The sequence below is a fragment of the Colias philodice genome, chromosome 17, assembly GCF_061535455.1.
Source record: "Colias philodice isolate Cphi_HAF_F1 chromosome 17, ilColPhil1 Martin Lab GWU primary, whole genome shotgun sequence".
In the NCBI taxonomy this organism is placed as follows: Eukaryota; Metazoa; Arthropoda; class Insecta; order Lepidoptera; family Pieridae; genus Colias; species Colias philodice.
The window spans coordinates 4,791,940-4,807,411 of NC_143102.1; the positions used below are offsets into that span (position 1 = coordinate 4,791,940).

Consider the following 15,472-nt stretch of genomic DNA (forward strand, 5'->3'; position numbering starts at 1 on the left):
CAAGTTGTATTCTTTGTAATTAAGGCTTGGGTTATCTTTACTTTTATTGTAAAAACATTTTTCACATTCTTTACAATTTTTAAAAACTTTTTGTTTTGTAAGTCTCAACACATACCCAGAGACATATTCTAATTGGGCCATAATTTTGGGATTGCTATTGCACGCCTCATAAGCGAAGCGTTGAGGTGGGTACTACTGTCACTTCGCGCAAAACATCTGATTTTTCAAACTTAAAATGTCTTTATGTATCATACATTGCACTTGTAAGATAATACATACCCACACATATTAAGAAAAAACACTATTTTTAACGTTCATGATATTTTTGATGTCATTTTTGTTATTTAAACTAGTTAAAAAACAGTTTAAAAAAGTTCTGTCTTGGACGTCCGTGTGTCTGTATGTGCGGATCCTTTTTCTTGTTAACACGATAGCGACCGAAATACTTTACTAATCGAGTATTTTTTTTTCTCTTACGCTTGAGTATGCTCAGGAATAGAACCCTTTCATTTTTCAGGGTCTGATTCGATGTGGTTTAATTGTTATTAAATAAACAAAAATAATAATTAATAAATATTTATTAAAAAAAAATTATGAGGCGTGCACTTTTGGATTTTCCAAATTATTTTTATTTTCCAATGGTACAAAGATGTAGTCACCAATTAAATCATTAAAATCTAATTCTATATTTATGGAAATCTCACTTGACATCTGTTTCTTAAAAAATAATTTACCCATAGATTTAAATACAAAACATTGATCTGTTTCACAATTTGCTCCGGGTGAGTGTGATGAACTTAAATTATTTATAAGTAATGCAGCAAATGCAGTCTCAAATGAAGCACATGTTGGGTTGGTGTTTCTTGCTCCGTGACTTCTTATACACCCGAAAAAGTTTTCCAGGGGATCCTGATTAAAATGCCTAAGCCAAATTGAATTAATATTGTGATGTTTAGATAGTATGTTTCTTAAATATTCAATATTTTCTATAGTGAATAACCAATTCGTAATTGAGGGGACTGAGGAAATTTTGCCATTCTTTGAAATATATTTCATTGTTCTTAAAATTGTCTTTGCATTTTGCCACTCTTTTATGTGTGCCGAGTTGGCTGTTAGAGGTCCAAGTAATGGATTTCCCAATTTATATTGGTGATAATTGCCGTTCATGGAATCAAATAGTCGATTAAAGAATAATAAAACATCCGCAGTATCTTTTGCCTCAGCTTGTAGAATTCCTCTTTCTGTAAATTGAAAAAAAAAACATGAGGTAAGTACAAACAGATAAAAAAATTGCAACTTACTAATATTAAGGTCATACTAGTTACATATTCCTGAATGTGTCATGTATAGTATAATAATTAGTTTTGACCCAAACTGGATTTCCTGTAATATAGACACCAGAGCTGATGCGATGAAAAAACGCTTCATCATCAGCCAAAAGATGTCCACTGCTGGATAAGGCCTCCCCCAAGGATTTCCACACTGGCCGGTTCTGTGCTGCCCTTTAGGATGTCAAAACTCAAAATAATAATAAATCTTACCAGCAAGATAACCCATGTTTATTCCAACTGTCCTACTAAAAACTTGTGTAGCACACTTTACTTTCATTTTCTTAATTTTTTTTGGATTGACATGATATTCCGTTAGTTTTGGTAGTAGTCGCACACCCTGATATGAAGGATCTTCCTTATATAGTTCTATTATATGATCCCATTTCGCTAGTTTTCTGGTGCCGTTCATTACAAATTGCAAATCTTTTGTTACTAAATTGTTCCTTATCCCCTTTATTAAATGTGGACAATCATAAAGAGGAACTATTTCTTGTTTGTCTATTTCAAATGTATTTTTTTTATGTTCTTCTCCCTTTCGTAAATAATTTTCTTTTGTAATTTTTATTAAATAGTTGATGGCGCTCATATTAGATGCACCTTGATCGCACACAGTTGCCATGACATTCAGCCCAATTGATTTTAATTTTCGAGTTATTTCCGTTATTTGTCGAGCCAATTCTTCTTTTTGTGTGCTTCCAGAGCAAAAACTGTAAGCTATAGGCTGTTTATAATTTTTAAATAGTCCTCTTATCATGAAGACTAAAGCATGGTCTCCTATTTTCTTTTGTGTTTCTAATCCGTTGTCCACGAAACCGATAATTTTATCTTTTCTTTGGTTGTAGTTAAAGTTTGGAGCTAAAGCTACTTCATCGAAGAGCAAAATGCATAGCTTTTCGTTTGCATTCATTTTTTTTACTCTTTTTCCCAGTTGTTCGAATAAATTATTATTGATCCCTGGTTTCAATGATGCTGTTGTGATCATTCGACTGAGTGTAACAGGAGCAGGCAGTACAAAAATTTTTCTTAACCATCGGTATGCTTTTGGACCCTGCTTGTACAATGATAGTGCCATTATTTTTTCTTCCTTCGTGAATCGCCTTCCCATTTTGTTTTTTTTGGTTTCTCTAAATTGCATTGTCACAAATAACATGGCTAAATAAGTGAATTTTTTCACAGCCTAAAAAAAGCTCTCAAATTATCTGAAAATGAGACATTTCAGATAATTTGAGAGCTTTTTTTAGTTTCAATGCATATTTATCCCTCGTATCTCTTAATTTTGTGATTTCTTTAGTTAAACCAGCAATTTCACTGCTATACATTTTTGCTTTTGCTGGCTTACTTTGTCGGTTTCTTGGACCTGAAATGAAAAAAATAATTAATGCATACTTTCCTTTTACCTACCTACTGTTTTTTAGTTTTGGATTTGGATTTGGATATTATGAAGAAAATGTGGTTGCCTGTGGATTGATACACAAACATCCAAACTATGCCTTTAGATTAAAAGGATTCTGTAAACGTGTGTGCTTTGAAAAAGTCTAATTTTATTAAAAATAATAAATAACATAAACAAGTTTCATATAGCGCATAATTGATTGTGTTTAAGTTATTTACTATATTATGTATAACTCACCTTTGGAAGTGAATGGTTCCGGTGGTGGTGAGACGATCGCTGCAGATTTTATTGTCTTTCCAGCCTCTGTAAATAAGAAATACATTTTTGTTTAATGTCACATATAATTTTTATCTTTCTTTTTAACTTTGCCATAGTCTATACATATAATAAATCTGTAGAAGGGTCAATTCTGTACATTGAAAATATTGAAAAAATAAATAGCAGGGGGTGTTTCTGGATCGATACCAAACCCAAATATGTGATTAAAAAAATTTTTGTCTGTCTGTCTGTCTGTCTGTCTGTATGTGAAGACATCACGTGAAAACTAACGGTTCGATTTCGATGAAACTTGGTATAATTATACCTTATTATCCTGGGCGTAAAATAGGATACTTTTTATCCTGAAAAAATACGAAGAAAAAAAATAATCTTAATTTTTCAGTTTTATCCATAGACGTTGTTCTGTAGAACAGCGAACACACGTTGGGTATTATTATAGGCCTAGCCGTATTTGAGTCCAATAGATATTTATAAGATGTTACTGTCAGAGTTACTCAAAATGGAGAAATAAACCATCCACGCGAAGACCGACATCCGCGCGGACGGAGTCGCGGGCGGAAGCTAGTGAGATAATAATTTAATCACCTACAGCAGTAGGTACTACTTAAAACTCAATAACTTCATTTCCTAATACCACATAATTGATTGTTTAGAAGTTACTACACCCTTAGATTAAAAGAATTTGGTAAACCTGTGTGTTAAATGCTTCGAAGAAGTATAATTTTATTTAAAAAACCCAGCGGCTTCGCCCTCAGTGACATTGGGCTATATTATTGAAGTTTTAGTCGGGATCCCATATTTATTTCGTGTAATAAATATAGCCTATGTTACTCATGGGTAGTGAAGCATATCAATAGTGAAAGAATCCGTCCATTAGTTTTTGAGATTCTTCATTACAAACATACATACAAAAATACAAATTTTTCCTCTTTATAATATTAGTGTAGATAATAAACTTAGAAGTTTCATATTGGAGTTTTTTTTTATTCTTATAAAGAAAGGGCTTTGTCGCTGATAGATTAACATAAAAAAATAACAACTTATCAACTTATGTGCCTAATTTCTCTTAATAACTAAAACAAAAAGTTTTCTAGCTGTATCTGAAAGAGGATCAGCTAGAATGGAGTTACAAATTCCAGTGATTGGTAAATATATCATATAGGCGTTATGTACAAGTATATCTCACCTTTGGAAGTTGATGGTCCCGATGGTAGTGTGGCCGCCACTGCTGGTGTTGTTGTTTTTAAACCAGCTGTAAATTATAAATATTTATTAAAAATATTTTTTCCTTAATGAAGTGTTGTACTAAGTTTAAAAACATAATAATAGTTCTTTCACTTTGCCCTAGTCAGTTTAAAATAAAGCCTTTGTCACCATACTAATTATAAATGGGGAATCATTAACCGGGCGAAGAAATGGATAACTATAAACAAAATACTTTAATACTAGAACAACAAGAAATTAAATTATATTTGTAAAAGAAAACTGTGGGAATCAGTTAATCTAAGCTAATGATTAGAACTAAGTTAACTCATAGTCAAAACTCATAAATCTATTGATATAGAAATTAAAATTAAAATATCACAGAATACCATTCAAGCTACAACCACCACTGAACAAATTACACAAACTATAATCTGAGGTAGCCATACCTTCTTCTTCAGAAGCTGAAGTACTGGGTACTTCTGCTGGTACTGTTTCTTGTGCTTTGTGGGTTGTGCTTTGTATGATGTTGGTTACATTTTGCAGTGGTCTTCGTTGGATTATAAATCCTAAAAACCATATACACTAAGTTTTAACACATCATGAGAAAATGTTATATTTAGAAGTATGCAGAGCCAAAATTTACATTGTAGGGCTGTAAAATTTATTAATTAATATTTATTTTGAAGCAAACTGTTTTAAAACTCTTTTACTAGCAGCTTTTTTGCATAAGTAATCAGTACTAAGTACAATACAAGTTTGAATAACAACCCATAACGTCCCCACTGCAGGGCACTGGTCTTTCCCATAGTACGGGAAGAGCAGGCAATACTCCACACAAAGGGGCCAAGGCCGGAATGGTGAAGGTTGTGGGGCTAGTGGCCAACCCCAGTGTCAAGAGTTTTCAAGACACCTGTAAGGCTGCTTATATAGCTTAAAACTGCCTTTTGGTAGTTTATATGCTATCAACAGCTCCTCAGATCAGATTGCTTAATGGTGCATACAACTTATTGTTTCCTATGAAGAATCATCATCATCATCATGTCCTTCATGCCATATCCAGCAATTGCCAATCCTTTATCTTCATTAATTTATTAAATTCGATCCTAGCCTCCTTAGACATGACCTTGACCATATATGACAAAAAATAAAGAATAATACACACCTGGCAGATTTAAAGTTGGAACAGCACTGGCACTCAGTCGTTTACTCCAAGTTTGATATCTATTTTCAAAATGAATATGGCACACACGACGTTTATTGAACACATCATGGTTGTTCATTGCCAGTATGTCACCACCAATAGCATAAATCCAGGTACGGAATCTGTCTGGATGTAAATCGGGATTTGGAAATTTATGAAGTATTACACCATCCAAGCCTAAAACAATATAAAAAGTACATAGTCATAAGATCTTAAAAACAACTATTACTTGAGCCTTGAAGTCACCTGATGCATGTAAGGCAGTTGATTTCCTTGTACCATGTATGAGCACAACAGTGACTTGTGTGAACAGTTTGTAGTAATAACCAACTTTACAAAAGGTATAGAATACACAAACAATCACAACCAAAGTACCGGCATTGCGCTTGTGACCCCTCCAGACTCCAGTGTTGCAGGTGCCTATGGGCGGCGGTAATCACTAAGCATCAGGTGATCCGTCTGCTCGTTTGCCTCCTATCACATTAAAAAAAACCTACTTGTGGTTTCTTGCTTGGAGTATTGAAGCAGTGATGAATATCAAAGGATAATGAGTTTTTAAAGACAACTAGGAGCTAACGAAGAGTGTGTGGCAATCACCTAAATCACCACATGGTGTAATAGGTAAAAGTGTAGCTAGTGATCTATTTATGCCATTTAATCGTGTAGGTACTTACGTGTTTTACCACATGCCGGCACACAGCATATTTTGTCTAATGATAGAGACATAGTGTCACCATCAACAGCAGCCAAATCACAATGCAAATCAGGGTCCAGTGGGTCAAACGAGAGGTCAAACAATGTAAGCAGCACAATCGGTATCCAAATTAGTAGCCAAGTCGTATAATTGCAGAAACACACAGAAAATACCATTCGATCACCGTAAACGAGAAACGAAAAGTGAGCTTGAAAAAATTTACGGTTATATGTCATCTTTATGTCAATGTCAACGTGTACGTTCCGTCATTATGTAAACGATTTGGTTTTCAGTTTGTTTTGCTGAAGCGAAACGAGGTAGTTTTTAAAAAACAATTGTAAAATTACATAAAATTTTAAACAATATTAAAATAAAATTGTATCTCATTGTTTTAGTATATAATTTATCATTCGAATTACTAAATCAAATTAGTATGCTGCATAAGCCGAAACGTCTGTCACAATGTAGCCAGTGTCAAAAACCTAATAATATACCAGATAAAAAAAATAAAACATTCATTTTTATTTTTTTATTTATTAATAAAAGTAAAAACAAAAAAAAATTGTGTCGAAAAAATAATTTACTCGTATTTTTTTGTTTTTATGAACCTCACTAACGACATCTATTGGACTGTGGCGGTACTATGGCTACAAATACGTAGGCGTCCATGTAGTACTAAGTGAAAACACCGTGGGAATGACTCGTGCAGCGATCGGGGTGGGAAGGTACAGGGCGGCTCTCGCTATATTGGCTGGTCAGGCGCTAATTTCAAGTATTTCTTGTTTATTTCAAAACCATCGCATATTTCAAAATTCTAACACGGTAGACGTATAGGTTGTATATTTTATAGTTAATATCCAAAAAGTCGTAACTTTACGTTTGTTATTTTGAAGATGCCAGAGATTAAAAAAAAATAACAATGAGAACTTTGTATTTTTTTTCTATCGAGAAAATATCATGGAATCATGTTTCTAAAACGGTAGACGTATTGTGTTACTATTGAACTTTCTTGTCAAGAATTTTCATCACGACAACTTTAATAATATAAAAATTACGAAGATTTAAAAAGGGCCGTAAATGTTAGAAAAATTAATTCATCACCTTAATACATGTACATAAGATGTTATGCTGCGTAATATTTAACAATTTGTTTTTATATTTATTATTTCTCTTAGCATAACAAAACATCCTACTACTTATCCCTACTAATATTATAAAATATAAATGAAATCTGTCGGTCTGTCTGCCTGTCTCTTAAGATTTCACGCCTGAAACACTAAATCGATTTGGATTAAATTTAGTACAAGGATAGTTTTGAGCCCTGAGATGGAAATTCGCACGGGGATAATAACTATTCGGGTTATCCTTTAGAAGACGCGAGTGGAAAGCTAGTATTTTTATTAAAAAGAACTAGTCCACAAAACCTCGCATGGTTCTCGTTTATTCCTTTCATTTTAACATGCTTATATTAGCTTTACTTGTACATTTGTATATAACCGATTTCTTTAAATTTGACCTATTTTAATGGACATATTTATTTCAAACTTTGTACACCTATCAAGGGCAAGACAACAATTTTATGAGTTTAAGTACTAGATTTCCGCCCGCGGCTTCGCCCGCGTTTTCAAAGGAAAACCCGCATAGTTCCCGTTCCCGTGGGATTTCCGGGATAAAACCTATCCTATGTGTTAATCCAAGTTACCCTCTATATGTGTGCTAAATTTCATTGTAATCGGTAAAGTAGATTTTACGTGAAAGAGTAACAAACATCCATACATCCATGCATCCATACATCCATACATCCATACAAACTTTCGCCTTTATAATAGTAATTAAGATTAAGATCTTATTAACTTGAATAAAAATAAATATTGATATACATATATTATGTATAAACTTTATATACATATATCATCTTATTTATTTAATTAATGTCCTATCCTAATAAAATTGTATTTCGCAACTTTTAAATGATGTATTCAGAAAGTAGCCTGACGTCACCGAGCCGGTACCTGTACCCTCTACCCTTTCTCTGCATCCTGTGTTAGTCGGTGCGTTTCTTTTAGCCGCGGCGGCACAACGCGGCGCGTCGTTGTTTCACACTACCAAAACTTATATCATCACACAGACGCAGTATACACACCAACACAGTCGCATTGAGTTGGTTTCACACGGAAACGGGTACGGCGGGCGCGGCCATGTTGTAAGAGTAAACTTGGCAACGTCGCTCTAGACATCGACCGATTTAATCATTCTTTGGTGCCGCCGCGCCATCGCCAGTGCCACGGCAAGTTTCTCGTTATCTACAAGTCATGTTCGATGTACGTGTTTAATGTTTCAAGTTATTTGAGTCAAAAGTAACAATAGATAAAAATAAACAGTGTCTAGGTGAATTAAAATTGAAAGAATCATTGATTATCTAGTAGATTGCGATTTTATTTTTTTATGGAGAGTAAAATATAATTAATCACTATGTAGGTATAACTTTTATACACAAATTACACAATACATAAAGTATAAATAAAGTGAATTACAATAGGTTAAAATTTAGTTACAATCGATATTAATAATTATTGTATTATATTATGTAATCATTAAAAGGCCTAGTATTTTTGAAGTGAAAACTTCTTTAGCGGCGCGGCGTTGGGTATAAAATCTTAAACTCGCGTCAGGACACGTGGCCTGATCGAAAAAGCGTAATGGTGGCAGTACACATTGGGCCAACGTGTTGGGCCAACGGGTTGGGCCAACGTGTAGAGAGCTACTTGGCGGTATGTTGGCTTCATTAGCCTAGTTGGCACCAATATTGGCAGGCCAACCGAATGTTGTCGGTTTTTTGTGCACACATCAAAGGATCTTGGCGCGCTCCACAAACAGCGTTCACACGTTGGTGTCTTGTTCAGTTTGTTGTTACTCGTCAGCGGAGACAGTATCGTTGCGCGTCAATGAAATTTACGTTTAACCATGTTCCGATAGCGATGTCGGCGCCGAGGTTTTACAATTCGTAGAATTGTATCGACATGAAGGAATAATTTGGAATCAACGGCATGAACTACACAAAAATAAAACCATATGACTCAATAAATTAGATGTTCTATTTTCTATTTATTATATTATTCTAGATGTTTTTCTTATCTCACTTTCATACAATGCGATAAAAAAATGAATATATATTTATAAAATGAGTAAAATAGTATTAAAAAGTTACTTGTTCTTAAAAATTATTAAATAACAATATACAATGAGCATGATTTTGATCAAATTGTGCTTTATTACATAAATAATATTATCATTTGATATAATAATATCTAAAATCTAATCTTTAAAGTTTTGTTTTATAGGTAGTTAAAATTAAATTAAATGTAAAATGCACACATTTTAAACATTTGAAAAAATCTAAACATAAGTAATAATGTTTTATTTATACAGATATAAAAAAGGACAATAGAGATTGGAAAATGGTATCATCGCAGACGGCAGAGTACACTCATTGTTATTGATGCACATGTACGTAATAATTAAACGCACTGTATATAAATAAATTGCCGCGGCTGCAAGAACTTTTACGGACTACGTCCATCTTTGAAGCGCCAATGCAGAATGATCAGTACGCCAATGTGTGAACAGGAATCTTGATATCCTTCATTTTTTCCCAACACGTTGGCCCAACGCCTTGGCCCCATGTGTACTGCCGCTATAAGACGGACTTTTTTTTAGCCCTTATATTCCATGCGTAAGACGGATACCATTCCAAAATATCAAATATGCTGAACGTTAATAATCAAGTTTTCACTTCTGCCGGCACTCCCGGAGTGCAAACCGTCTTTTTTTTTATAAAACTAATTTATAACGGTAATAGTGTACACTTATGACATTGCACGAGTTAATTTTATATTGTATATCAACGTCAAGAATCGTTAGTGCCAATAATAATACCGACGCGGACGTGTTGTCGATAAAACGAGTCCGACGGAGTGGCAACAGCGCATTGTTCAATAGAGATATGTATTGCGTTAAAAGCGGCAACAGCTCATTTTTTTTGTGTGGTTTTGTAATTTGTCATGTCATGACGACGCGGCCCCGCGCCAACGACTAGGTAGTCTGCGCACAACGCACTGTTGCCGTAGTTGCGGTCGCCGCGTCAATGTTTATTAATATACCATTCAAGTTTTACAATGCATACATTCTCGTAATAAATTTGAATCAAGTATGTTTAGATTATTTACTTTTATAAATATATTCAATCAGTGATTAAACACACAAAATTGTAATCTTAACTCTGTCACAATGTCTAGTTAAAAAAAAGAGAAGTACATAGTTAAAATGGTAATGAAAAACATTGTATAAAAATATTTTATAGTGCTTATGAATTAACTGTTTAAAAATACCTTTATACAGTGTGGAAATTTTCCTTGGCCCCTGGAGGGAAAGTACTTGAAATACTGGAGATTAAATACTGGAGAGAGAGAAATTTTGTTGAAAAACAATTCTTTTACATCTGCTTCGACCAGGAATTAAACTGACTAAAAAGAAAAAAAACATTGTTAGGTATTTTTTTCTTCTAATCGACAAAAATAATGTTAAAGGTGATTATGTTTTGCTAGTTTCTCGTAAAAAACATTTGCTCTTAAAAATATAAATATCATGGAATCTAACATTTTTTATTGTATCATCAACATCATGTAAACATAAAGAACGATTCGATTCCCTGTCGAAGCAAGTGAATTTTCGAAAATATTTGAATACAGTTTTATTAGGTGCTATTTAAAAATAGAGGAAGAAATAATTTTAGGGCCTATCGAAAATCCAGTAAGCCATCAAAATTTATACATATTTCTGTTGTTTATTCAATACATATAATTTATTTGATATAATCATCACTACATAGTACATAGTATAAAACAAAGTCGCTTTCTCTGTCCCTATGTCCCTTTGTATGCTTAAATCTTTAAAACTACGCAACGGATTTTAATGCGGTTTTTTTATAGATAGAGTGATTCAAGAGGAAGGTTTAAGCATAGAATTTATTGGGTTTTAGACAAAGCGGGCGAAGCCGCGGGCGGTAAGCTAGTATACAATAATATGGTAAATTTTACCGATCGATAGCATCCATCCACATTGAATGAAACACTTTTTAATTTTTACGCATTATTTCTTTCATCCCTATTGTATTTTACTAACAACTTCGATATATCTCTGTCTGTCTGTCCGTAACTAGGCTGTAAGATCTCACGAGCTGTTATCCTAAGATGGTTTAAATTTTTGTTCTTTGCGTTCTATAAACAGCAAGTCAAAATGTGGCTGAATTACATTGCTGAGCCACATTTTACTTCAGTTGTCTCTTAGCTCACGATAGGTAGTTGAAACATGTTGCATGTTGGCATGTTGATTTCGAAGAAAGAATATTAATATGTTGGTAACCTATATTTGATACCTTTTTTCTTATAATAACATTCTTTTCACATATGTACGATGAAATTGCGGCCGCTTACAAAATATCGTCTTGTATTATCTTATGCAAAGCGTAGCTTTTGCATAAATAAAAAAAAAAAAACGTTATACTAACCTTAGACAAAAATCTATTGAACCAACCCGGTCCCTAGTTAGGTCGGTATTGATATGATTGTTGCGTTGAGTTTGATAATGTTGTTTCTATAAACGCTTTCTATATGAAATTTTATAGATTAGAAGAAATTCCAAGAATAAAATAAATTTTAGCAACCATCTCAACCAATATGAAATATTATTTCAATGATTACAACAGATGGAATGTGGCTGTTTGTATGGTTGTTAAATCATGTCAATAGATGACGAGGGGTTCCCTTAGTAGACACATAAAACGAAAGAGTACAATAAATTGGATTGCTCTGACTTAATTACGGGTGGCCGAGAGAGCAGGGGAAAGACAGGTTTGAACCCCGCCTCGTGATCCATAATTTTTATATTGTTTTAAAAATGTTATATTGCACGCCTCATAAGCGAAGCGTTGAGGTGGGTACTACTGTCACTTCGCGCAAAACATCTGATTTTTCAAACTTAAAATGTCTTTATGTATCATACATTGCACTTGTAAGATAATACATACACACACATATTAAGAAAAAACACTATTTTTAACGTTCATGATATTTTTGATGTCATTTTTGTTATTTAAACTAGTTAAAAAACAGTTTAAAAAAGTTCTGTCTTGGACGTCCGTGTGTCTGTATGTGCGGATCCTTTTTCTTGTTAACACGATAGCGACCGAAATACTTTACTAATCGAGTCTTTTTTTTTCTCTTACGCTTGAGTATGCTCAGGAATAGAACCCTTTCATTTTTCAGGGTCTGATTCGATGTGGTTCAATTGTTATTAAATAAACAAAAATAATAATTAATAAATATTTATTAAAAAAAAATTATGAGGCGTGCACTTTTGGATTTTCCAAACTTTTTTTAATTTATTTTTGTTTTTTAAAAATTCCATTGAACAGTTTCATAGAGCGTTGCGCCATAGGATTAAATTCAAGTTTTTGGGGTCGCCGTCGCGCTCTGTCATCGCGATCTCTAATACCTATTATGATGTTTTTGAAAAAAAAATCGTAATAGGTATTATTATTTGCCATGTCAAGTAGAAAACGTAAAAGTGTGAAAATTAGAGGTAACTTCGTTATTTTTTTTATCGAGTCAATTTTAATTTTTTTTGTTTTTGAACAAACAGGAATCCTTGAAAATATCATCTAGTTTGATATATATACAATTTTATTTTTTAGCTTTGGTCTTGAATATTACATGTATCATCTAATAGAAGATTGGTAATTTATACGCACCCTTAAGGGTTAAATCTGTCCAAATACAAGTCTGTCGAGTCCTGACTCGACTATGTTACTGACTCCTGAGTCAGACAAGTACAGAGTACATACAAAGATACGCTAATATCAGCGTGTTAAAAAACGGCTCGTATAGTCAATAAAGTAGTCGACTGTAATAAGTCAATTGATATAAATTTATAAACAAGACCATATACGAAGACATAAAATACACAAGAAAGTCTAGGGATTTTTGACAATTTATGACCGTGCCAACCATTGCTTTAACTGGATTTTTTATTAATTGTTATAATTAATAATAGCTTATTATAAAGAGAGAGCATACAGTACACCTTTGATTTCGAAGTAAAAGCAGAAAACTTGTAGACTGTGTCGCGGTTGCAACAACTGGAAAATATGTAGTCAATAATATTATAGTAATGATGAACACACGTGTATACGTTATTAAACATGCGCGGGCAAAACACAAAAAATCGTCACATATAGATATATCATATTATACCTGCGTATGTTTTAATTTATTTCTCCTGATTCCACATGGGACTTCAGTTTTTTTTAAACTTCTCTAAAAACTAATAAATCTAACATATCAATAAAACGACGAAATTTTAAAGCAATACATAGATGATTCATATTATGTATGTACATATTATGTATATTAAATATAAACGGTATTCTTTTCTCTTGATAATACCGTTGCAAATTTATTAGCAGCGAATTCATAAAAATATGCTGTTATTGTAAGGTTATAAAACTTGTGTTTATTACAGCTATGGCCGAGTCCAGAATGTCAAGTTATTGGGTCGAATGGAGAACGCAAGCACGGGTGCCGGTGGGGGTTCTAATAGCGGTGTTTGTGCCACTGTTGCCTTTATGGACATTAAGTCCGCTTCAAAGGCTCATAACATCGAACACGTCCTCGACGAACGAACTCTTACCACTGAATATTACGAACCGGCTGCGATACCATCTGCTGCGGGTGCTCCGTCGGCCGGCTCCTCACCTGCCGGCTCTGGCTACTCAGGTTCTTCATCCTCCGTGAATTCTACGTCGGCGCCGGCTTCCACAACGCGGTATCATCTCTCGTAAGTAAAGTTTTTTTGTTATCTACAATAACCATCTGCCGGTATCATCATTTTACAATACGCCATTTTTGCTTAAATAGTTCTCTAAAATTGAACTTGACTATATTTTACATAATTAACTTGCTTTCTATGTTTTATTGGATTTTTAAATCTATATATGTATCTGATTCTACCATATTTTACTTCATTGACAACAGAAGTATTGGTAGAAAATATACGTAGTAAACTTCAAGCATCATCCGGTAAATTATTGTTTGATGCTTGCAGATGGGAATCTGTTGCGACCCACCCAAAAGTCGGTGAACGTCGCTAGTCATAGTGCATTATTATTTATTATTGTTAAATTTTGACTTATGGTCTTCCCACAAGAAGAATTTCAAAGCTGCTGTGAGCTTCAAGTGTTATAGTGATACAAATTAATCTTTTACCAAGCATGTTCGTTAGTTTTAGTATTCGCACAAAATATTGGTGCCGCCGCCGCCACATTATCAGCAGCATTTCACCCATACTGAATGGATTGCAGTGATTACCTGGATTGCAGTGGGAATAGTTGCAAGAAAAGTGACATAGTGTAGTGACATGTGATAGTGCGGTATCTATTGTGCATATTCGTGTTGGAGTGCAGTGTATTGGATTTGACGAGGAATTTGAAGATCCACATCATCTCAATGTGGCAGGCGGCGGTTCCAAACTTATATGTATGCACCTTGTTATTAACGAAATATTTGACTTTATATATACTTACATATCTACTAAAACACACTGAAAGATAAATTAATTAATTCCCATAAATTTTTGTTTATATTTTTTTTATATAGAAATATAAAATTACGGAATTAAAGAAAAAAAAACATTGTTATATCTCAGTGTCGTGCATAAAATTATTAATAACTATGATTTATTTATTAATAATATTATGATATTTAAAACAATTCCAGCAATTTCATCTTTTGTTAAATTAATTAATAGTCTGAGAAAATAAATAATTTGCGGATATAATTCGTGTAGTTTTGAAAATAGCTCAGTTATTCCTTGACATGACCACATGATTATATATCAAAAGTAGTAGTAGAGTAGTATACAAGTATATAAAAAAAAGACGGGTTGCACTCCGGGAGTGCCGGCAGAAGTGAAAACTTGATTATTAACGTTGAGCATGTTTGATATTTTGGAATGGTATCCGTCTTACGCTTTTTCGATCAGGTCACGTGTCCTGACGCGAGTTTAAGATTTTATACCCATTACAGAAAAAGTGCTCAACGCCGCTAAAGAAGTTTTCACTTCAAAAAGTTTCGATTTGTAAACAATGATCCTTTTAGAGCAGGCTCCAAGGAGATGTTCGTTTGCAAAAATAGCGGACCTAAATCTGACTTCTGATATATATTGTATAGATCCCAGACATCCTATAGACAGATGTTGCCAACCAGTTTTGTGGCCCCCCTCCCCCCACCCCGGTAATTAAATATGACATACAA

General features: G+C 33.6%; 2 protein-coding genes across 4 annotated transcripts in view; one reads left to right on the forward strand and one right to left on the reverse strand.

Moving 5' to 3' along the window:
• Positions 1–15,472, forward strand: part of spen (spen family transcriptional repressor split ends) — a 103,488-nt gene that overhangs the window by 23,967 nt on the left and 64,049 nt on the right. For 2 of the 3 annotated variants that reach the window (XM_089705998.1, XM_089705999.1), the window contains exon 2: positions 13,683–13,997. The exons of the other annotated variant lie outside the window; for it this stretch is intronic. In XM_089705998.1, the coding sequence (XP_089562124.1) occupies positions 13,683–13,997 (315 nt within the window). The remainder of the gene's footprint in view (positions 1–13,682; positions 13,998–15,472) is intronic. 3 annotated transcript variants of the gene reach the window in all.
• On the reverse strand, positions 2,522–6,347 carry LOC149481040 (uncharacterized). Its single transcript, XM_089706085.1, has 6 exons — positions 6,085–6,347; positions 5,372–5,587; positions 4,656–4,775; positions 4,190–4,255; positions 2,962–3,027; positions 2,522–2,688 (listed from the first exon to the last, which is right to left on the reverse strand). Exons 1-6 carry the CDS (start codon positions 6,338–6,340, stop codon positions 2,522–2,524), a joined length of 891 nt encoding a protein of 296 aa, XP_089562211.1. The 5' UTR covers positions 6,341–6,347.

Bases quoted from the DNA above. Each gene is read 5' to 3' on its own strand.
- LOC149481040 (XM_089706085.1), bottom strand. From the start codon at position 6,340: ATGACATATAACCGTAAATTTTTTCAAGCTCACTTTTCGTTTCTCGTT. The intron at 4,776-5,371 runs GTGTGTATTATT...TATGGTTTTTAG, and splicing joins TCCAACTTTAAATCTGCCAG to GATTTATAATCCAACGAAGA. The intron at 4,256-4,655 runs GTATGGCTACCT...TATAATTTACAG, and splicing joins TTCAGCTTCTGAAGAAGAAG to CTGGTTTAAAAACAACAACA.